General features: G+C 39.5%; 1 protein-coding gene across 1 annotated transcript; it reads right to left on the reverse strand.

Moving 5' to 3' along the window:
• Positions 1-2258: 2258 nt before the first annotated feature.
• Positions 2259-21626, reverse strand: LOC130027352 (killer cell lectin-like receptor 2). Its single transcript, XM_056118051.1, has 7 exons — positions 21512-21626; positions 17872-17961; positions 15091-15339; positions 11893-12035; positions 8796-8902; positions 4507-4655; positions 2259-2478 (listed from the first exon to the last, which is right to left on the reverse strand). The coding sequence occupies exons 1-6, from the start codon at positions 21624-21626 to the stop codon at positions 4517-4519; spliced, it is 843 nt and encodes a 280-aa protein (XP_055974026.1). The 3' UTR covers positions 2259-2478; positions 4507-4516.
• Positions 21627-22948: the final 1322 nt, after the last annotated feature.

Raw genomic sequence — 22948 nt, forward strand, 5'->3', positions numbered from 1 at the left:
AGGAATTGAACCCGGCTCGGATGGGCTGGCTGTGCGCAAGGCAAAATAAAGTTGATATTCTGTGCCTGCTAGGGGGACAGGCTTTGGGGGTGGTTGGGAAATGGGGACAATGGTGGAGGGAAGATCACTCACCAGTGGGACTGGTGTTGGAAGCAACTGTATTATGAACAATTTTGTAAACCACAGTGTCCACATAAAGTATTATTTTAAAAGTAAAGTCAGTTTGAAAAGAAAGAAAGAAAGAAAGAAAGAAAGAAAGAAAGAAAGAAAGGAAAGGAGGGAGGGAGGGAGGGAAGGAGGGAGGGAGGGAGGGAGGGAGGGAGGGAGGAGAAGAAAGAAAGAAAGAAAGAAAGAAAGAAAGAAAGAAAGAAAGAAAGAAAGAAAGAAAGAAAGAGAGAAAGGAGTCCAAAACATTGCAAAACCTAAATCATCAATAATATCTCTTTGCACACATTTTCTTACACCATCATGAGATTTTCTTGGAAGGACCTTCCCAAAGAAAGTTCATATGGGAATATGTAAGTTCATATTTGTCATCTTCTATAAGCTTGCAGACCCCTGCTGGGCAAGTGATGGACGAAGAAATTGTTCAAGGGAGATGAACAAAATCATAAAGTATCATAACAAAATACTATCATCTTGAAGAACTATTCCTCCTACAACAATAAGTGAAGCATCAACATTTTCAAATATATGTTAAAATATTATATTTTGGGGGCCAAAGCAATAAGTACAGTGGGTAGGGTGTTTGCCTTGCACGTAGCCAACCCGGGTTCCGTCCCCAGCATCCCATATGGTCCCCTGCCAGGAGTAATTCCTGAGTTCAGAACCAGGAGTAACCTCCAGCATCACCAGTGCGAACCAAAAAGTCAAAATAATACCGATGATGATGATGATGTTCTCTGTGGGAATGCAGAAAAAAACAGGCTGAGAAGCTGCAGCTTTGGCTTTAGATTTGTCTTTGGATTTAAGACTTATTTCTAAACCACAAATCACATATTAAAAATTATTACAATGCCATAAAATAATGATAGGCACAGTCAATTTTTAAATTTTTCAAGAGAGGCTCACTAACGCTAACAGGTGAGCAGCAGAGAAAAGACAGTCTCCCTTTGTAATGATGGAGCGAACTTGTGAAACTAGAACCCTCCCTCCCATCCCTTAGAGGAGGAGAGGACGCCGTCTAGTGTGAGGAGTCCACAAGGAAATACCTGTGGATTCCACCCTGATCGCGGCAAACCTGTAGAGTGACCCTGGTCCTACAAAGCACTGGGAGAGACCCCCCTAATACTACATCGGCAAGTGCAAAGGGTCTTCCGCTTCCATGCATCCTTCTCCCAAAGGCAAGACCCTCAGAGGAAGAAGCCTGGGCAGAAGGAAAAGCGGAACTTGGATAATTGTGGGGAGCCCCTTGAGCATCTGCTTCAGGCCCCACCCAGCGAAGGCAAGATCCTGCCCGCTCCAGCTGGCAGCAGCAAAGGGTCCCCACGAGATGGAGGACGAGGAGTAAATCCTTCAAGTCCAGAGTTCTTCTCTCTAACATGGAAGTGGGGAACTGGTGAAGGGTTGGTGTTGGAACACTGTATGCCTGAAACCCAATCATGAGTAACTTTGTAATTCATGATGATCATGGTCCCTTGTCACTTGTCACTTGTCATCTCGTTGCGCATCGATCTGCTCCAGTGGGTGCCATTAATTCATATAATTCAAGTGTAATTCATGGTAAATTATTTTTAAAAGGAGAGGGGGATGGTGGCAAAAGATTGGACAGAAATTTTATTAAGGAATATACTCTAATGGTATATTAAAAAATGAAAATCATTAGTCTCTAGGAAAATGTAAATTCAAAATTAGTCAGGTAATGCACACACGCATACACACACACACACACACACACACACTCACACACACACACACACACACACACACACACCAAAAATGGCTCAAGTTTACAGACTGGCAAATTTAAGTACTGGAATGGTGTGGAGCAACTGGTTACTCCTCATGCTTGCTTCTTGGAAAGCAAGATGATAAAATCACACTGAAAGTCAACCTAGAAGCTAATTATAAAATTTAAATGCACTGTCACAGGACTCAGCAACTCAACTCAAAAGTAAATGTTTAATAAAAAGAAACTAAAATACATGTGGAGACTTGCATAGAAAGGCTCATAGCAGATTTATTCATAATGATTAAAAACTGGGCCCGCCCAAGCAAATTGATGAAAAACGGGAGGACCGTGCTACTGTGCCGATTAAAAACTGGAGATATACCAACTAGCCATAGATGAATGAATGAATTGGGATGTATCAGTCCCACAGGATACGAATATGTTACAACAGGAAAGATGAGCTCAGAGGAAGAGCACTGTAGGGCTCTTGCCTCGAACGAGGCCAATCAGGTTCGATCCACGGCTTCCCATATGGTTCTCCACGACCCACCAGGACTCATCCCCGAGCACAGAACCAGGAATAAGCCCTGAAAGAAAAGAAGAGGGCGGAAATAACAATGAATACATGAAAAAAAACACAGGTGACTTTCACAATCATACTGATCAAAAGCAGCATATAAGTAATAGAAGAAATCCTCTACTACACAAAGCTATGGTGGCAGAAAGCATCACAGTTGTCTGGAGCCAGGTTAGTGAGAGGAGCAGAAAGAAACGTCAGGGACTGCTGGGGACGTCCTAGATTTCGATATGATGGTGCTTTTAATAGGTGACTACGTTTGTGAAAAACGCTTACAACCTTAAGAATTAAGTGGGATACATTTTTTTGCATCCAAAGTATAACTCTATAAGGTTGGGCTTTTTTCTTTTTGTTGTTTGGGTTTGGAAGATATAAAGATTTGAGGCTATAGGCCCTGGATATACTCAGAGCTTACTCCTGGCTCTTAGCTGAGGGATCACTCCTGATGGTGGTCAGGAGACCATATGTGGATGTGGTGATTGAACTGCGGTTCACAGTGTGAACCTTTACTCCACCCCTCTCTCTTTCCTTCTCCCTCTCTTCCTCTTCATCTCCCTCTCTCCCTCTCCCTCTCCCTCTCCCTTTCCCTTTCCCTCTCTCTCTTCCTCCCCTTTTCCCTCTCCCTCTCCCTCTCTCTGTCTCTCTGTCTCTGTCTGTCTCTCTCTGTTTATTCTCTCTCTCTTTCTCTCTCTCAAGAAAAAAAACCTAAATGAGGGGTTGAAAAAATAGTACAGTGGGTAGGGCGCTTGTCTTGCATGCAGCAGATCTAGGTTCCCTGGCATCCCATATGGTCCCCTGAGCTCACCATGAGTGTTCCTGAGCTCAGAGCCAAGTGTAATCCCTGAGCATAGCCAGGTGTGACCCCAGAATAAAACAAAATAAACAAACAACAAAAAAAATAAATAAAACACCTGAATTGTAGTCCAACATTAATGGACATTAAAGAGACCTCACCTAACCACATGCTCCTGAACATGGTGGGAAAATACCTATAAATGACATGATTGATACAGTTGATAACATTTGACTATGGACTAAAAATGAGATTACTGTACCAATTTGGTCCTAGTTCTTTTAATTTCTATCATTGTGCTATGGCTATGCAAGACAAAGTCTTGTTACAATTAGAAAAAAAAACTGAACATAATGGTCCAAATTATTGGAAGGTATCACCAAAGGAAGAGGGATATGATAAAGCACAAATAGAACAAAACACAAATATATGGTAGTTTTGGGAACAGGTTATACAAGAGAGTTTCCCTATTATTGTGTTTCAACTATTCAGCAAATTTGTTATTATAGCAAAACAGATTTTCACCCGGCAGTGCTCAGGGACTATTTCCAGCTCTGTACTCAGGGATCGTGAACCAGGGAGAATGGGACTGAGATTACCTATATGCAAGGCAAGCACCTTAATCCCTGCAACATCTTTCCAGCACTGAAAACATTTTGTTTTAAAGATGTCAGCTTCAGATGGGAAGAACGGATAACTCTGTTTAGTTCTTAATTTTACTAATTGAATTGAAATGATTTCTCCTATTAACCAGGAAAAGATCCAGGTATTTGATCAGAATTCTCAGTATTTCTGTGGATGGTTCCAGGAAAGATAAAGAATCATTCTTCTGGGGATGCAGTGATAGCACAGTGGGTAGGGCATTTGCCTTGCACATGGCTGACCCAGGTTCAATTCCCAGCATCCCATATGGTCCCCCGAGCACCGCCTGGAGTAATTCCTGAGTGCAGAGCCAGAAGTAACCCCTGAGCAACACTGGGTGTGACCCAAAAAGAAAAGAAAAGAATAATTCTTCCTGTTCATTCAAAAGTGGGATGAACTGCTCTGCAAAGTGAAAATCTCTTATTACTCCCAAGATCATAGAAAACATTTGTTCTTCTTAAATTCTGATCTAGAAAACATTTTCTTCCTCTTGGGACTCTTCACTGTTTCCACAATGGACAAGGTCCTGCAGTGAAAAACATTTATTTGCAAGTGACTAAAAATTATTACAGAAAACGAACAAAGATGAAATTCCATTTTCACCTGTCCTTAACTACCAATGCGGATGAAACGTAATTCTCTTCTCACAGACACAATTGTAGGAACTAAAGCAGTCCATAGTTTCTAGTCTTGTTGCAGTTACACAGGCACATTTTCCTCCCGAAGGCAGTGATGTCTTGCCATCTGAATCACTGTAGAAGACAAACATGGTCAAATGTTTAATTCTGGGTCTTGCAATAATATACATGATAACATTTTAAATATGTTGCCTAAACTTCTGGAACATGGAAATAGTAATCATAACCTCATTCCCAAAATATTTTTCTTTCACTCATCTCTTGAAACAGAATCAGGGCTTCTTAACCACACCAATGATCTTCCATATCATTTCACACTGAGAGTTTTGGGCCAGAAAGCAAAATTACTTTGCAACATTGTTGCAAGTTCATAATATAGAAAAACTTCTAATATTATTCTGTATAATAAAAGAGATATTGAAAAAGGAGAACTGAATGTCTGAGAAAGACACCAGGCTGTTGTGCATATTCTTGAGAAAAGAAAAGTAGGACTGGATTAATTTTTTTAATTACTTTTTTTTACCTGCTGTACCCTGTAGCTAATAAGTTACTAAGACATGGTTTCTGTTGAAATTTTTCTAATAGAATAGCTCTATTTCAGCAAAGTAGTAGTTTTGACCCAATCTTCCCATTGAAAACAACTTAAAGTGCTAAATTAAAAAAAGAAAATTTAGGTGCTGGAGCAATAGCACAGTGGGTAGGGCGTTTGCCTTGCACATGGCCAACCCGGGTTTCAATTCCCAGCATGCTAGATGATCCGCTGAGCACCGCCAGGAGTAATTTCTGACTGCAGAGCCAGAAGTAACCCCTGTGCATTGCCAGGTGTGACCCCAAAAAGAAAAAATAAATAAAATAAAATTTAAATATTCTTATAAGCTTATGACTATAAAGAAGTTGATATATATGTTTAGGCCAAAGATTAAGTAAAGATGGGGAAATAAATAAAGGGAAATTAAAGCAGTAAAGTTAGTTTTTTCCTAGATGGGTGCAACAGGATTAAACAGTAAATTCCACCCAAAATGGAGAGTCCACATAGATCATAAGCATAAACCACCCCTTGAAGTCTTGAACCTTGGATCTAAGCAGAAAGAAAGAAAGAAAGAAAGAAAGAAAGAAAGAAAGAAAGAAAGAAAGAAAGAAGGGAGGGAGGGAGGGAGGGAGGGAGGGAGGGAGGGAGGGAAGAAAGAAAGAAAGAAAGAAAGAAAGAAAGAAAGAAAGAAAGAAAGAAAGAAAGAAAGAAAGAAAGAAAGAACAGCCTCTACTAAGAATTCAAAAACACAAAGGCATCCTTTGCTTAATCTTGCATTTTCTGTGTTGTTTAAGAATATTCAAATCTGCTACAGGAAAAGGGGTTAAAAAAATGAAATTAAGCAGTTTGTGAGTCACTGGCTGCTGTCAGGGAGCTAAAATGTGTTAAATATGGATCCATCAATTAGTAACCAATGACAATGACATGACAATGACTTGTGTTGGATGAAAGTACACTAAGCAGAGCATGTGTGTGCTGGATAGGAAAGGAAGAAAGAACCAAGCAAATACTAAGCATCATATATGAGAGGTGATTGATGGAGGGAGATACTAAATATCCTTGAGGTCTACGCAGTGGTGATAATCATTCAACAGAAGAATCACAAATAAGAGCCATAGCTGTTTGTCAGTTTAATTGGAAAAGTGAAGTTTACCTACTCCACATTTCCCAACAGAGAAAATGGGTGTACTGGGCACTGGAACTATCTGTCTGTTGGGCCCCTTACTCGGTGGATACTAAGAACCACACCATCATCAGAGATGACGGGTTATGAGGCAGATGTAACCAAATAACCCAGGACGCAGGTGCTCCCTTTACAACTTGCCCCGTACGAAATTATGACAACATATTCTGTCCCATCCAAGAGGGATAAGTTATCCCATTAATTTCCCCTGGCATCATGCTACATATTTTAATTTTATCTTATAACCATTCAATTTGATCATCTTAATTTTCTTTCTTTTCATGACCTCTGAGCTAGTTTGTGTAGGGGTGCACGAGACATGTCAGGGTAATTTCCTGCATGACATCTTATGTAGCTTAGGTGACCAGAACTTCACTGCCTGCAGACACAAACTTTCAATAAATATGGTCCTATTCACAGTGCCCTGTGGCATCCAACTAAAGTAAATTCTTTCCTAAAGGAAGCACCTGAATCTCAGTCCTTGAATAATTTCCACAACAGCTCAGAGAGAAAAAGAAAAAGAGTTTACACAATGCTACAAATAAAATGACTTCATGAACAAAACTCATCAGAAATCACACTTAAGCCCACAAATATTCAAAGATTAGAAAATTATCATATATAAAATATATTTTAAGATATTTCAAAAAATAAAAGACATCTTGAAAACAGAACTATCAAGAACATTTAAAAGTGTAAAATAGAATTCCTAGAAATAAAAATACAACACTTACATTTTTGTAGTCATTAAACAGTGTAACAGCAGATTAAGATTAAATGTGCAGGGGCTGGACCAATAGCACAGCAGTTAGGGCATTTGCCCTGAACATGGCCAACCCGGGTTTGATTCCCAGCATCCCATATGGTCCCCTGAGCATCGCCAGGGGTGGTTCCTGAGTGCAGAGCCAGGAATAGCCCCTGTGCATTGCCAGGTGTAACCCCCCCCCAAAAAAAAGATTAAATGTGGATCCATGAATCTATAAAAATATAATACTTTGGGGCTGTATTTTATACAGAGAGAGTACTGCTGGCAAGGTGATCGCCTTGCATGTGGCTGACCTGTGTTGGATCCCTGAGCCCTGCCAGGATTGAACCCTGAGTGCAGGGCCAAGAGTAAGCCCTACGTTCTGCTGGGTGTGGCCAAAAACCATAATAAAAATATACAAAAAAGAAAAAAACTTCCCTTCAAAACATAAAGACTATCATGAAAGTATGCCTGTGTGTACACTTAGATCTATATTTATAAATAATATATACTGATTTTATAAAGAAGTGTCAAATGACTTTTCAAACATTCAGAATACTCATTTGGAGAAGGAATCACTAAAACTAGGTCAGAATAGCCCAATCATTTTCCTATCACTTCTGTTCATGACTGTTTGACACATACTTCTGAACAAGTGCTTAACATTATAAGTTTATTACTAATAACTATATACTTAACTTCCTTCTTGACTATTACGCGTTTTTTGCTTTTCACTAAAATTATAATTTTTATTGTAATCAATCAAATGTATTGAAGGGATTAAAACAAACATTAATAGTAATATGAATAACAGGTATCATGCTCCCTAAGTATGAATAACATGATTAGATTTCTATTAGAAACATAAATATCATTATCATGTTTTATTCAGATTAGAAAGTATTGTACTTTCTAAATATGAATAAAACACTTTTTTATTCATTGCTCTTATTCTTTTTTAATATTTTAATTAAATCACCATGAAATACACAGTTAAAAAGCTGTTTGTGATCAGGTTTCAGTCATACAATGGTCCAACACCTATCCCTCCACCAGTGTACATTTCCTAACACAAATGTCCCCAATATCCTTCCTACCACCAACCCCCACACACACAAACACACGTACACACACACAAGCCTGCCTCTATGGCAAGCACTTTTCTTGAGAGATTATCATGTTTGGTTCATTGCGATTTCTCTTACCAATACTTTTCTTGAAAATTATTCAAGCTATGACTGCTCTCACTTGTGGAATATAAAATAACATAATATGAACTGACACCCAAGGATAGTAGAGACAAGGGCCAGAAATATTGTTCCATAGTTGAAAGCCTGCTTCGTGAGCTGAGGGAGAAGGTAGCTGAAATAGAGAATGGATCATTAAGTCAATGATGGTTGGAAGGGTCATTCAGGATGGGAGATATGTGCTGAAAGTAGATAAAGGACCAAATGTGATAGCCTCTCAGTATCTATATTGCAAACCATAATATCTAAAAGTAGAGAGAAAGAGGGAAATTGTCTGCCATAGTGGCAGGGGAGGGTTGGGGCGACGGTGGGAGATGGTTGGGGGTATACTGGGGACATTGGTGATGGAAGGTGTGAACTGGTGGAAGGGTAAGTGTTCAATCATTGCATGACTAAAACTCAAACATGAAAGCTTTATAACTGTTTTCACAGTGATTCAATTTAAAAAAAATAGAAAATGATTCAAATTGCGAAAAAAAATTCTTTTTAGCTACAATCCTTCCACCACCAATACCAATGTTAAGAGGTTCACTGAAGTCCAGAGACTTACATTCCAGAATAATCAGTGTTGTCAAACCACTTCCATTTATTTTTCCTATCATCATATGTTAATCCAATCCAGTAGTACTCTGTAAATACCTGGGCTTGAATAAACCTCTGTAAAAGAAACAAAATGTATGACTGAAATACTATATAATAAATGAAAGAGAGGTAAGGGGCCAGCAGTCTCTACGGCTCTCTGCACCACCCTTTATCCCTCCTCTACAAAATCCTCTCTCCCTAAACTCCTGCATCTTTAATCCTAAAGCAATTTCCTCTTACATTTTGTGCATTAAAAATTGCTACAGTCTCATAGATGATCTAAAACAGAATGATTTTAAAGCCCAAATACCTAAAGACAGATTGGTAAAATAAATTGATACTATGAAAGCATTCCAAACCAAGCACAGAAAAATATTTTAAAAATGTAGAAATATGATCATTCCATATTATTTGTGATTGTAGTCATGTATTGGTAGTATTGCTAAGTTCTATTTCTGTCTCTATGTTAAAGATTCTGGCAAGTGAGGTACACAAGAAAATACATTCTCTAATGATAAGCGGGAGAGACGGACAACACCAGATTGAAGTTAATTCATTTAAAAAACTCAATTTCAATTATTTTAAATTTAATTTATGGAAGATTTATGGGGGGTTGGGGTTTGGGGGGGTTGTTTTTGTTTTTGTTTTATTTTTGATTGTTTATTTTTGGGACCACACCTAGTGGCACTCTGGACTTGACTCACGGCTCTGCACTCAGGGATCACTCCTGGTGGGACTACAGGAACCTTATGTGTTGTTGAGAGATTAAACCTGTGTTAGCCTCATGCAAGTAAGCACCCTAACCTCGTACTCTCCCAAGTCCATTTATTTATGGTTTTACTCACAATTATAGATGTTTTATTTTTATGAGAAAAAATATTTTATGTAGGAGTATTGTTATTTACTGTGTTTGGCATATCGAATACGTCACGGGGAGCTTGCCAGGCTCTCCGAGAGGGGCGGAGGAATCGAACTCGGGTCGGCCATGTTGGTCGCTTGTAAGGCGAACACCGTACCGCTATGCTATCGCTCCAGCGGGTAGGGCGTCTGCCTTGCACGCAGCCAACATGGCCGACCCGAGTTCGATTCCTCCGCCCCTCTCGGAGAGCCTGGCAAGCTACCGAGAGTATTCGATATGCCAGACACAGTAACAACAAAGTCTCCAATGGAGACGTTACTGGGCCCGCTCGAGCAAATCGACGATCAACGGGAGGGCCTTTACTTTACTTTTACTTATTGTTATTTATTCAGCCATTGATTAGGCTGACTGAATTGGGCATGAACTCCACCTTACTTTTTTTTCCTTTTTTATAATTTTATTTATTGAATGACTGTGAGAGCATTTACAAAGCTTTCGGGTTTAAGTCTCGGTCATACAATGAAACATCCGTACCTTCACCAGTGCCCATTTTCCACCACCAAAAAACCCAGTATACCCCCATCCCACACTCTCCCCCCTCAGAAAATCTTTTGAAACAAATTTTTTAGAATAGCAGGTGTTTATGGGAACTGTGCATTGAGACCAGTCTTAAAAGTTCAGTAGTTTAAAGGAATAAAGATAAAATTAGTTAATGCTGTGATTTAAAAGTTATAATAGTTACATAGAATGCTTGCATCCCATAGAGCCCCCATGAGTACCACCAAGAGTAGTTCCTGAGTATCGAGCCAGGAGACTGCACTATTCTCTTCCGGGAGCTGGGTTTTATAGTCTCTGAGTCTTGGCCGTTGATGGGATTACACGGCACCAGGGGGCCAGTTGGTGGGTATGACCCCTGCCTACTGGAATTTGGAGGATCTGCGTGGATGAATTATATTTTCCCTGAGGATCACTTGGTGTGACCGCAAAACCAAAAAACAATTGAAAAGAAAAAGAAAAACTTTAAAGGTAATTTGGGGCCCCAGAGAGATAGTACAGCAGGGAGGGCATTTGTCTTGCATGTGGCTGACTGGGGTTTGATCCCCAGCATCCCATATGGTCCCCTGATCAATGCCAGAAGTGATTCCTGAGTGCAGAACCAGGATTAATCCCTCAGTATTGCTGGATGTGACCCCCAAAAGCCAAAAAGGAGGTGATTTTTCCATATTGTTGTGACTATTCAGAACTTTTTAAATACATATATTTTGAAAAATAAAATAGAATGTTTATATTTTATTTATAATATTGATGAAAATGAATAACATCTTCAGAGGCAATAAAAATCATTATAAAGCTAATATGTAAAGTACATCACTTGTGTGGTCATAGTTACAATAACCATTTAGCAGATGACAAAAACAGACCCTGAAAGGTCAGTAATTTACCCACGAGCACTCAGCCACTTTGTGGCAGAGTTGGACTTGATTCCAGACAAGTAAATCCTGAATTCCTCACAGTGACTCCTAGATATGTAGACACTGGAATTTTATTTGCCTCCTTACCGGATAGGTAAGAACTAGAAATGCCAGTTCTGGGCTGCAATTTACCAGAAACTTAATTAATTGCTTCATCAAAAGAAAGGGAAATTTTCCTGTGACTGCTTCTCCTCCTTAGATGCATGACTGCAAGACCCAAACTGTATCTCCAAGGTTTCCATTTTGGAAATAATCATTATCATGATGGGCTGGAGCGATAGCATAGCGGTACGGTGTTCGCCTTACAAGCGACCAACATGGCTGACCCGAGTTCGATTCCTCCGCCCCTCTCGGAGAGCCTGGCAAGCTCCCCGTGACGTATTCGATATGCCAAACACAGTAACAACAAAAGTCTCCAGTGGAGACGTAACTGGGCCCGCTCGAGCAAATCGATGATCAACGGGAGGGCCTTTACCTTTACCTTTACCATTATCATGATAGATTATGTATTTTTTTATGCTTATTAAGTAGTAAGATCGTGTGCCTATACGCAGACCAGGGAGACTTTGGGAGACTCAGAACTATACAAATTTTGATTGCTCAACAGCCATCATATAAAGGATCACTGATGATCTGTCTCTCTACTACCCCCTGCTCCCATTCCCAATATCTCAGGTCCAAGGGAGAGAACACAGGATAGAAGGGGATAAAGTGAAAGTAAAAGCAAGTGATACCAGTTCGTCTTCACCAGCTATCTTCAAAGGAAATGAATTATATTTTCTACAAATCTCTTCACATCTTCTCCACTTTTCACGTTCTTTGCTGAAATAATAGCACTTCTCACCACAACAAGACCAGAATTCATTTCTGGGTTTGTCTAAAATATATAAAATAAACCATTCTTATCATCTTATATTGTATGAAACAAAGTAATACATTTATTATCCTCCAAAACAAAATAAAATAATAATAGTTATCTATAATGACAGTAGGAAGTCCATCAAGATTCTGGGATGCCAAAGTATTTATACGCTAATACTGACTGTAGTATCTATTTTATAAAAGTGAAAATATAGAAACAACCCAAGTGTGCATCAACAAATGACTGGATTTTTAAAATGTGCCAGATACATATTAAAAAAATTATCTAGTCTTAATACTTCCAGCTCCCGAAACCACACGGCCGCATTCGCGGTCTTGCAACATCTTATTATCTCATTCCTACTTTGGACAAACTGGCAGGCTACCGAATGTAACCTGCCCACACGGCAGAGTCTGGCAAACTCCCTGTGGCGTACCCAACATGCCAAATACCAGTAACAATGATGGGTCTCATTCTCCTAACCCTGAAAGAGCCTTGAATTTGGCACTTTTTAAAAAATCTCAGGGCTAGGATGAAGGAGACATTACTGGGGCCTGCTCAAGGCAACCGACGAACAATAGGATGGTCGTGATGATGATCGAATATTTCCAGGTTTAATAAGTTAAATACCAGAAATCCAAAATCGCTTGGCCGCTATCGCGGCCGTGCGACATCATTTGGTTCTTGTAACCAGCTGTAGAAAACAAATTATTTCACAATGCCTTTTCAGCAGGTCTGATTTGGGGGTGTAAACTCTAAATAATAATGGTGCATCTTATGTCGAAACAATGAATCTAATCAAAGTAGATAGAGTGTTAACTAGAATTCATCTGCCTCACAAGCATTGGGAGGGTTGGGAGGGGGTATGTTGGGATTCTTGGTGGTGAAAAATGGTTGCTGGTGAAGGGAAATGTGTTTGATGATTACATGACCGAGACTTAAACCTGAAAGCTTTGTAACTTTTCCCACAGTGATTCAATAAAAAAAAATTTATCTAGTCTTACAAAGAAAAAAAATCTTGCCATATGCAAAAGTCAGTGAATTTTGAGCTTACAAAGCTAAGGGAAATGTTAGTCACAGGAGAATTTAAAAATACATGATCCCATTTCTAAGGAAAACAATGTTTTTAGTAAGGAAACTTAGAGAAACAGAAGGCAGAACAGCAGCTGCCAAAGAGTTGGTGCTAGTGGTGATTGTCCAATTTTACTTGTGCAAAATTAATGAGTCTGGTGCTGGGCAACCTGCACAAAGAATTGATCTCACATGGTGCTCTTAACACACACACACACACACACACACACACACACACACACACACAAACATACACACGCGCGTGCGTGCAGTGGAAGATAGATAGAGATAGAGAGAGAGAGAGAGAGAGAGAGAGAGAGAGAGAGAGAGAGAAGGAAGACAAACACTGCATGATTTCACTAATACATGATATATAGAGGAAACAAACAGATTCACTACATTAGACAAGACAAACTCTATAGACTATAAAACTGATTAGCTGTTACAAGAAGGAATGAAGGAGAGGATAATAGGTAAATCAGGAAAGAGGAGGAAAAGGAATGAAGTACAGAATTTTGGACTTTCAGTGGGAAATTTAATGTAGTATACACAAGTATTGATTTGTAATGACAGTCACCTGAAGTATATGCTACAATGCAACATTATTTCAATAAAAAGTAAAAAATAAGGGGACCAGGCAAACAGTACAGTGAATAGGGCATTTGCCTTGCATGCAGTTGACCCAGATTCAATCCCCAACATTCCAGATGGTCCCCTAGCTCACCAGGAGCAATCCCTTAGTGCAGAGCCAAGATTAAACTCTGAGCACTGCCAGGTATGGCCCCAACCTAAAAAAGTTAAAACTAAGAAATGAAGAAACTTTAGGAGTTGGTAAATATGTCTACTACCCTAATTATGGATAACATTAAGAATATATACATATGTCAAAAGAGTTTTTTATATTAATATCTCAATGGTGGTATTTTTCAATATAATAAAATAAAAAATTTTAAATGATTCTAAAATACCTCTCAAATGAATACTGCTCTTCAGAAATGTTTCTCTTCCTAACATATTTTTATAAATACCAAGTTGTTAAAATATTATTCATTCTTAGTAATAAAGATAGTAAAGATCTACTTCCTTACCTTACTGATATTACACATGAAAAATCCTTCTGGAAAAACTAATATGTAAATAAGCCTAAATAAGTCAACAATAATACTAAATAAGGCAATATTTAGTAATTGTTAATCATCCAGGTCAATTGATTCCATTTTTATACATGACAAGATAGTTTACTGCACGAGATTTAGTATTCTTATACCTTAGATTTTGTTTTGTTTTGGGGCCACACCTGAAAGTGTTCACTCCAGGCTCTGAGCTCAAGGATCATTCCTAGTGGTGCTCAAGGGACCATATGGAGTACTAGGGATTGAACCCAGGTCAGCCATGAGCAAGGCAAGCATCCCCACCCCGTTATAGTACCTCCCCAGACTACATCTTAGATATTTTTAATGGTGTCCCCTCAAGGAGTCAGAGAAACATCAACACTGTGGCAAATCTTGCACAAACATTGGAGGTAATATATATTGTTCACACAGATCTCAAATATCTGAAAGTCTAAATGGAAATACACGCAATTATCTTTGAATACAGCAACCAATGAAAGCTTGTTTCCATTTTAGCCTCCATATATTTTTACTCAGAGTTTCCATATTTTGTGTCAGAACAAAGTGGAAGTTTCTAATTTTCCCACAGCACCAAAATGGCCCAGACTTTCAAGAGACCTGGCACATTCTTTCACCTTCTGGAGGTAAAGTAAGGCAAGAACTGCCAACGGGAAATCATGGCTCCTGGACTCTCACCTCTGCTTGAAACAAGCAAACCCAAATATCCTCATTACATTTAAGAGACACATACATACTCAGAGTTGTCTAGAAGAGATAGACCGCTAGGACATCTCATAATCCTGTCTATGAGGCTTCAAAGCTTTTGCAGAAGGAACAAATAATCAAACATCATGTAATCATTCATTCATTCAAGATTTTCTCCATACCTTTATTTTGTGAAGTCATTGAAATATTCTTTCTCTGACATATATTTTTTTCATGAATATAATTATATTTGCCTGAGTTCAGTTCTTTTTTCTGCTGCAGGGTTTCATTTTTGAGAAGATCATATTCTAAAGTCTTATTTGTCAAAAGCTGCTCCTTCACATAGCTGTCATTTTTTATCATGTCGCACTTGATACTAAGGCTTTGGAGAATTTCCTCCAGTTGATGTCTTTCTTGAACATGCTGAAAAACTACAATCAATTGTATGGGTATAATAGTTTAAAATGTTTATTGCAACACTATCCACCATTTGCTCGAGCGGGCCCAGTAATGTCTCCATTGGAGACTTTGTTGTTACTGTGTTTGGCACATCGAATATGTCACGGGGAGCTTGCCAGGCCCTGCCGTGCGGGCGAGATACTCTGGGTAGCTTGCCGGGCTCTCCGAGAGGGGCAGAGGAATCGAACTCGGGTCGGCCATGTTGGCTGCGTGCAAGGCAAACGCCCTACCGCTGTGCTATCGCTCCAGCCCATAGCCAAAATCTGGAAACAACCTGAGTGCCCAAGAACACACGAGTAGATAAAGAAACTATGGCATATCTACACAATGGAATACCATGCAGCTGTTAGGAAAAATAAAGTCATGAAATTTGTCTATAAATGGATGGATGTGGAGAGGATCTTGCTGAGTGAAATGGGTCAAAAAGGAGAGGGACAGGTATAGAATGACTGCATTCATTTGTGGTATACAAATATACATATATATACATATATACATATATATATAGTCTGGCATATCGACTATATATATATATGTATATATATGTATATATATGTATATTTGCCAGACACAGTAACAACAAAGTCTCCAATGGAGACGTTACTGGGCCCGCTCGAGCAAATCGACGATCAACGGGAGGGCTCGAGCAATATATATATAGTAGAAGACTAAGAACCATGGCCAGAGAAAACAGGGGCTAGGAGTACTGGTCAGTGGTTGAAACTAACCACAAATGTGTGGGGGGCTGAGGGTAGATATTATAGAGAAGAGACTGGTATGACAATAATAGCTGAGAATGATCATGCTGGACAAGAGCTGAGTGTTAAAAGTAGGAAAATGGATATTCTTTAACTGAAAGAATAACCTTTCGGTATCAATACTGCAAACTATAATGCCCAAAAGGAGAGAGAGAGCAAAGAGAGAAAGATGGAGAAATAGAGAAGAAAAGTACTGATGAGAGGGGACCTGGGGACACTGGTGCTGGGAAATGTACACTGGTGGAGGGATGGGTGTTGGAACACTGTTTGACTAAAATCTAATCATGAACAGCTTTGTAAGGGTCTATCTCATGGCGATTCATAAAAAAAGCAAAAAAAAAAAAAAAAACAAAACCCTAAGCTTATATGTTGACGATCAAGACAAGTAAAAGTATAACCAAGACTACCAACACATATCATTACTTTAATCAGCAATTTGACATTTAGAAAGTAACACTTCAGTAAACAGAGAAGTGGAAACCAAATGTCTCACTATTGTCAACTTGAGTGTAAGACAGGCAAAATAGATATCAGAATAAAGCCATGATGGTAGCATTTTATCATTCCATTTAGTGGTTATTTATAACAGTTGTAGCACAAATAGGTACCATAGTAAAAGTCAATTATACAACATATTTTTCGAAGTTCAAATATGCACTGAGGAACAAGAAGAACTAGCACGATTGTTATAAGAGCAGATGGAATAGTGATACAAAAAAAATAGAAGGAAATCCAAGTATATTATTTTGTACAAGTGACTTTAATTTAGTGATTCTCTAAAGATGTTCAAGGAATTTAAATAAAATCTAAAGGCCAATGGGGCCAGAGGGATAGTACAGCAGGCAGGGCCTTTACTTGCACACAGCTGACTTGGGTTCAATTCCCAGCACCCAATATGGTTCCCTGCATCTGTCAGAAATGATCCCTGAGCCTTGACTATAGAGCCAAGAGTGAGTCCTGAGCATCTCGGAGTAAGCCTCTCAAAAGAAAGAAAGAGTGGGAGGAAGGAAGGAAGGAAGGAAGGAAGGGAGGGAGGGAGGGAGGGAGGGAGGGAGGGAGGGAGGAAGGAAGGAAGGAAGGAAGGAAGGAAGGAAGGAAGGAAGGAAGGAAGGAAGGAAGGAAGGAAGGAAAGAAGGAAGGAGAAGGGAGGAAGGAAGGAAGTAAGGAAGGGAGGAAGGAAGGAAGGAAGGAAGGAAGGAAGGAAGGAAGGAAGGAAGGAGGAAAGGAAGGAAGGAAGAAGGAAAGGAAAGGAAAGGAAAGGAAAGGAAAGGAAAGGAAAGGAAAGGAAAGGAAAGGAAAGGAAAGGAAAGGAAAGGAAAGGAAATAAAGGCTGAATTTGGGCCAGAGCGACAGTAACATGGGTAGGGAGTTTGCCTGACACATGAGCAGCCCTCGTTAGATCCCTGGCACCCAGTATGGTCCCTGGAGCATCACCAGAAGTGATCCTTGAGCACAAAGCCAGGAGTAAGCCCTGTGCACTGCAAGGTGTGACCACAAATCAAAAATAAATAAAAATGAAAAGTAAAGGCTGAATGTAAGGTCACCTAACATTTATGTATAGAATCACTTGTATCTACTAAATCATTTCTCATTCTGTACTTATGAAAAAAATGAAGCACCGGTCATAATTTCACTTGAACAGCTGTATTTCAAAGAAGGTTCACCTATGATTCACAATGGCTTTAATCTATAAGGTAGAATATTCCTAAGTCGTGTATCATAAGGAATGTGTTGCATGTTACTCACCCTTTAGCCCCAAGACTATGACTGTCACCAACAGAAGCAAACAGAGGATCCCGAGAGACGCTGCAAGGAGGTGCCAGGGCAAAGAAAACCCTTTAAATAAAGAAAGAAGAAAATAAGAGAGTCTAAAAGAGCCTAGTTTTACTCTGGGACACCATTTGGGATGCATGTGTATATGTGTGTGTGTGTGTGTGTGTGTGTGTGTGTGTGTGTGTGCATGTTTGAGGTCATAATTTCATTTGAATAGCTGTATTTCAAACAAGGTTAATCTAATATTCACAGTAACTCTAATTTATAAGGCAGAATATTACTAAGTCCTGTATCAAAAGGAATGTGATACATGTTACTCACCCTTTAGCCTCAAGTGTGTGTGTGTGTGTGTGTGTGTGTGTGTGTGTGTGTGGTTTGGGGACCACATCTAGCAGTGCTTCAGGAGTTACTCCTGGTTCTATGCTCAGGAATCACTCCTGCTAGACTCAGGAGACTATATGGGGTGCTGGGGCTAGAACCGGGGTTGTTCACATGGAAGGCAAGAATCCCACCCACTGTACTCTGGCTCCCTGCAATACTATTCAAGTCAAAGGACCAAGCTCTTCTAAAATTAACCCTAAACTATATCACCCAAATTGATTCAAATTTGTGATCTAGCCATTGTCGAGTGATTTTGGTTTGGCCTTGGGGGCCACATCCCACAGTACTCAGGGACTATTCCCAGTTCAGTCGCTCCTGACAATGACCAAGGGACAATATGTAGTGCCAAGGATCCAGCCCAGGTCTCCTGCAAACAGAGCATTCAGCTAGCTCTCTGATCCTGTAACTACAGTTTTAGCTGACAAATCCTACACACAAAAACAGTGTGGCCAGGATTTTAAAAGTTTATCTCTTTCAAAAACACAGAAGGTAGGGCTGGAGAGATAGCACAGCGGGTAGGACGTTTGCCTTGCATGTGGCCGACCCGGGTTTGATTCCCAGCATCCCACATGGTCCCCTGAGCACTGCCAGGAGTAACTCCTGAATGCAGAGCCAGGAGTAGCCCCTGTGCATCACCGGGTGTGACCCAAAAAAAAAACAAAAAAAAAAAACAAAAAAAAAACAAAAAAAAAAACACAGAAGCAATAAGTAAAATAGGCATTTAGGACAATCCTTACAGAAGTGTGCACCCTTATCTGTGACCACAACTAATAATAAAAAAGAAGGAAAAAGCAGTCGGTATTCACAAGAATACCAGCCACTACCATGCTGAGACCACTCTCCGCACACATGAAGGTACCGGTAGAGGAACAAAGGCATGCAGGTCCCGGGACTGAGATCTCCAGCCTACTCGGATAGGGGCTGAGCATCCTCCACCCAGATCCTCTGAATTCCAGTAGGCGGGGGGTCATACCCACAATTGGCCCCCTGGCGCCATGTAATCCCATCAACGGCCAAGACTCAGAGACTATAAAACCCAGCTCCTGGACATCTTATTATCTCATTCCTACTTTAGACAAACTGGCAGGCTACTGAATGTAACCTGCCCACACGGCAGAGTCTGGCAAACTCCCCATGGCGTACCCAATATGCCAAATACCAGTAACAATGATGGGTCTCATTCTTCTAACTCTGAAAGAGTCTTGAATATGGCACTTTTTAAAAAAATCTCAGAGCTAGGATGAAGGATACGTTACTGGGGCCTGTTCGAAGCAATCGACGAATAACAGGATGGTCGTGATCGTGATCGTGTTTCACAAGAAATTGACAAACATTCAAACGCTGCAAAAGTGCTCATGGTTGGGGCCAGAAAAACAGTACAGTGGCTAAGGCACTTGTCCTACACTCGGCCAAGCTGGATTCCACCCTCAGCATCCCTTGCCAGGAGAGATTCCTGAGTACAGAGCCTTAAACATTGCAAACCAAAAACCAAAACAAACCAAAATTGCTCATGGTCTTACCTTAGAGCTGTTTCCAGAAATCAACTTTTTTCTGTCCATTCTCTTTCTCTCCAAACAATGCTATAGTAAATACTGTGCCTTTTGAGGGCATCTGTATCTCTAATTATAACTAAATTAAAATAGCAAAACTTTCTCTTGAGTTAAAGTTTGTGGCAATATTTAAAGGTAAAGAAACAGAAAAAGTAGAATGCCTCTATTAATTTAAACATTTTTATAACTTCATTGCCAATTAAAGCTTATAAAAATTTAAGACTTGTATACCAGAGCAATAGTACAGCCAATAAGGCATTTTCCTTGCACACAGACCACTCGGCCAACTTGGGTTCAATCCCTGGCTCCCTGAAGCAGAACAAGGAGTAAACCCTGAGTTGGTTCAAACAAAAAAAAAAATCCTCAAAGATAATTTATACAAAAAATTAAGACCCAAAAAGTTAAAAAAGGTTTATAAAAATTCAATCTTTTTTCTGAATTTAAAAAAAAATGTGTTTTTGTTTTGGCTCAAGGAAGCATTCGGTGCCAAAGATCAAACATGGGCCTCCTACATGCAAAACATGTGTTCAGCCCCTTGAGCGCTCTCTCTGCCCCTAAGAATGCTGTTCTTAACACAGTTTCTCATTTCTGAAGACATTCTTTAATAAATACAAAACTTTGAGACTTGACTCAGTCCTTTACGTAATAGTCTCACAAATCCCTCTTGGTGAAATGTAAAAGGAAACTATTATCTTTTCAAATTTAAAAGAAATCATTATGGGTCAGCGAGGGTGCCTTGCATATATATAGCTGATCCGGTCTCTAACCTTGGTACCACACATATTCCCTGAGCTCAGTCAGGAACAATGTCTGAGCACAGAGCCGGGTATGGCCCTAAAGACAAAATAAAACAAAACAAATATATATATATATATATGTGTGTGTGTGTGTGTGTGTGTGTGTGTGTATACAATACATGCATACATGCATACATATATAATTTATTAACTTCCCCATTCTCACAAACTTAAGGCTTGTTCTATTATTCTACTCCATTGTAGTTTCATATTAATAACTGAGAAACTAAAGTACAAATAGAACTTATTTTTCCAAATGTCAAAACTGACCATCCACATGAGACAGGCAAATCTAGATACTTAAAGTATATACCTTTTCTCTCTCTCCTTGTGTGTTCTGTGGTTTGCAAGAGAGGCATTGAGTGGCAATCATGTTTGGTCTATAGTCTACTTTCAGCATGCTTCTCCCATCCTGGGAGGATCCTCCCAACAACCTTTATTTGGTGCTCCCTTCTCTATCTGAGCTTCCTTTTCCCCTAGTATGTGTGGCTGGCCTCCAAGTCATGGAGCAAAATTCCTGGTACTAATCTCGGCCACTCCTGGGTGTTAGTCTCCCGTTTTGTTACTTTATGTTCCTCAGATGAATGCAATCTTTCTGTGTCTATCCTGCTCTTTCTGACTCATTTCGCTGCCACAGAGGCAGAGTTGGATGGGGGTGGAGGGGGGGGGGGGATACTGGGACCCGTGGTGGTGGAAAATGGGCACTGCTGGAGGGATGGGTACTTGATCATTGTATAACTGAAACCCAAGCACAAAAATTTGTAAGTCTAAAAAAAAAAAGTCATGTGACTTATATTGCTAATATATTGTTTAAAATTTTTGCATAAATGTGAAGTATATTATTGTGATTCCATTGCAAAATAAATAAATAAATAAAGTATATACCTTTATTATCAGTGTTCTTAGACCTTTGAACACTATCAGCCTTCGGCCTATTCTGTGACTCTGAAGGAGACTGAAGAAATCTCAGGGTTGAGTAAATCACTTCCTGTTCACTCATTTCTAGAGTAAGATGAGAAGTATATTTTGCATTAAAACCTTACCACAAGGCAATTTCAAAACAAGCTTAAGTATCATTCTGTAGAAACATACCAGCACTGGGCAATGTGACTGTGTGTGCCTGTGGCGATGTATTTATTAACACCTTTAAGTATCTGAAACATGTAGAAGAGAACAATTTGCATCAGAAATAGAAAATCTTTCAATATTTATCTAAATTATTAATGCTCAAAATTATGCCTGCCGTTTCGGTCCGCCCTTCACGCCCTACCGAGGCCACCAGTTGCCCCCCACTAGCGGCTCTCCAGCACGGCCACGATTCCAGAGCACAGAAACCAATTTCTTAACTATCTGACTTTCAGTAGAAATACTTCCAGGGTCAATAAGTAAAATAGCAGAAATCCAAAACCAACATTTAATTCTTGAACCCAGCTGTAGAAAGCAAATCACGTCACAATGCTTTTTCAGCATGTCTGATTTGGGGGGGCGGGGGGTAAACTCTAAGTAATAGTGGTGAATCTTTTATTGAAACAATGAATCTAATCAAAGCAGATAGAGTGTTAACTAGAATTCATCTGCCCCACAGGGACTGGGAGGGGTGGGGGGTGGGGTTTTATTGGGGTTCTTCATGGTAAAAAATAAGTATTGGTAAAGGGAAATGTGTTTGATATTTGCATGACTGAGACCTAAACCTGAAAGCTTTGTAACCTTTCCCACGGTGAATCAATCAATAAATTAATTAATTAATTAAAAATAAATAAATAAATAAAATACAGGAGAAAAAATTATGCCTGCTATGATTATTTAAAAAATAGGAGAAGGATATTTTTAAAATCTATCAATTGAAGGAGCTGGATTCCATTCATGAAACAGGTTAGCTCAAATACAGATATGAAAACCTGGCAAAATTGGGACCATTCTAAATAACTGAGACTTATTTAAAACAATACATTTTAAAAAAAAAGAAAAAAAACTAAAATTCTGGGACTGGAGCCATAGTACAGTTGGTAGAGCATTTGCCTTACACATGGTTGACCCGGGTTCGATTCCCAGCATCCCATATAGTCCCCTGAGCACCGCCAGGAGCAATTCCTAAGTGCATGAGCTAGGAGTAATTCCTGTGCATCACTGGGTGTGTCCATAAAAAGCAAAAAAAAAAAAAAACCCCTAAAATTCTAAGCTTTTGAAATTCTAAAAGTAAAAGTATACAACAGCTTAGCTTTTTAAAATTCTACCTGTTAACATCTACATATATTTTTTTTTCTTTTTGGGTCACACCCAACAATGCACAAGGGTTACTTCTGGCTCTGCACTCAGGAATTA

The sequence above is a fragment of the Sorex fumeus genome, unplaced genomic scaffold (assembly GCF_029834395.1).
Source record: "Sorex fumeus unplaced genomic scaffold, SorFum_2.1 ptg000003l, whole genome shotgun sequence".
Classification (NCBI taxonomy): Eukaryota; Metazoa; Chordata; class Mammalia; order Eulipotyphla; family Soricidae; genus Sorex; species Sorex fumeus.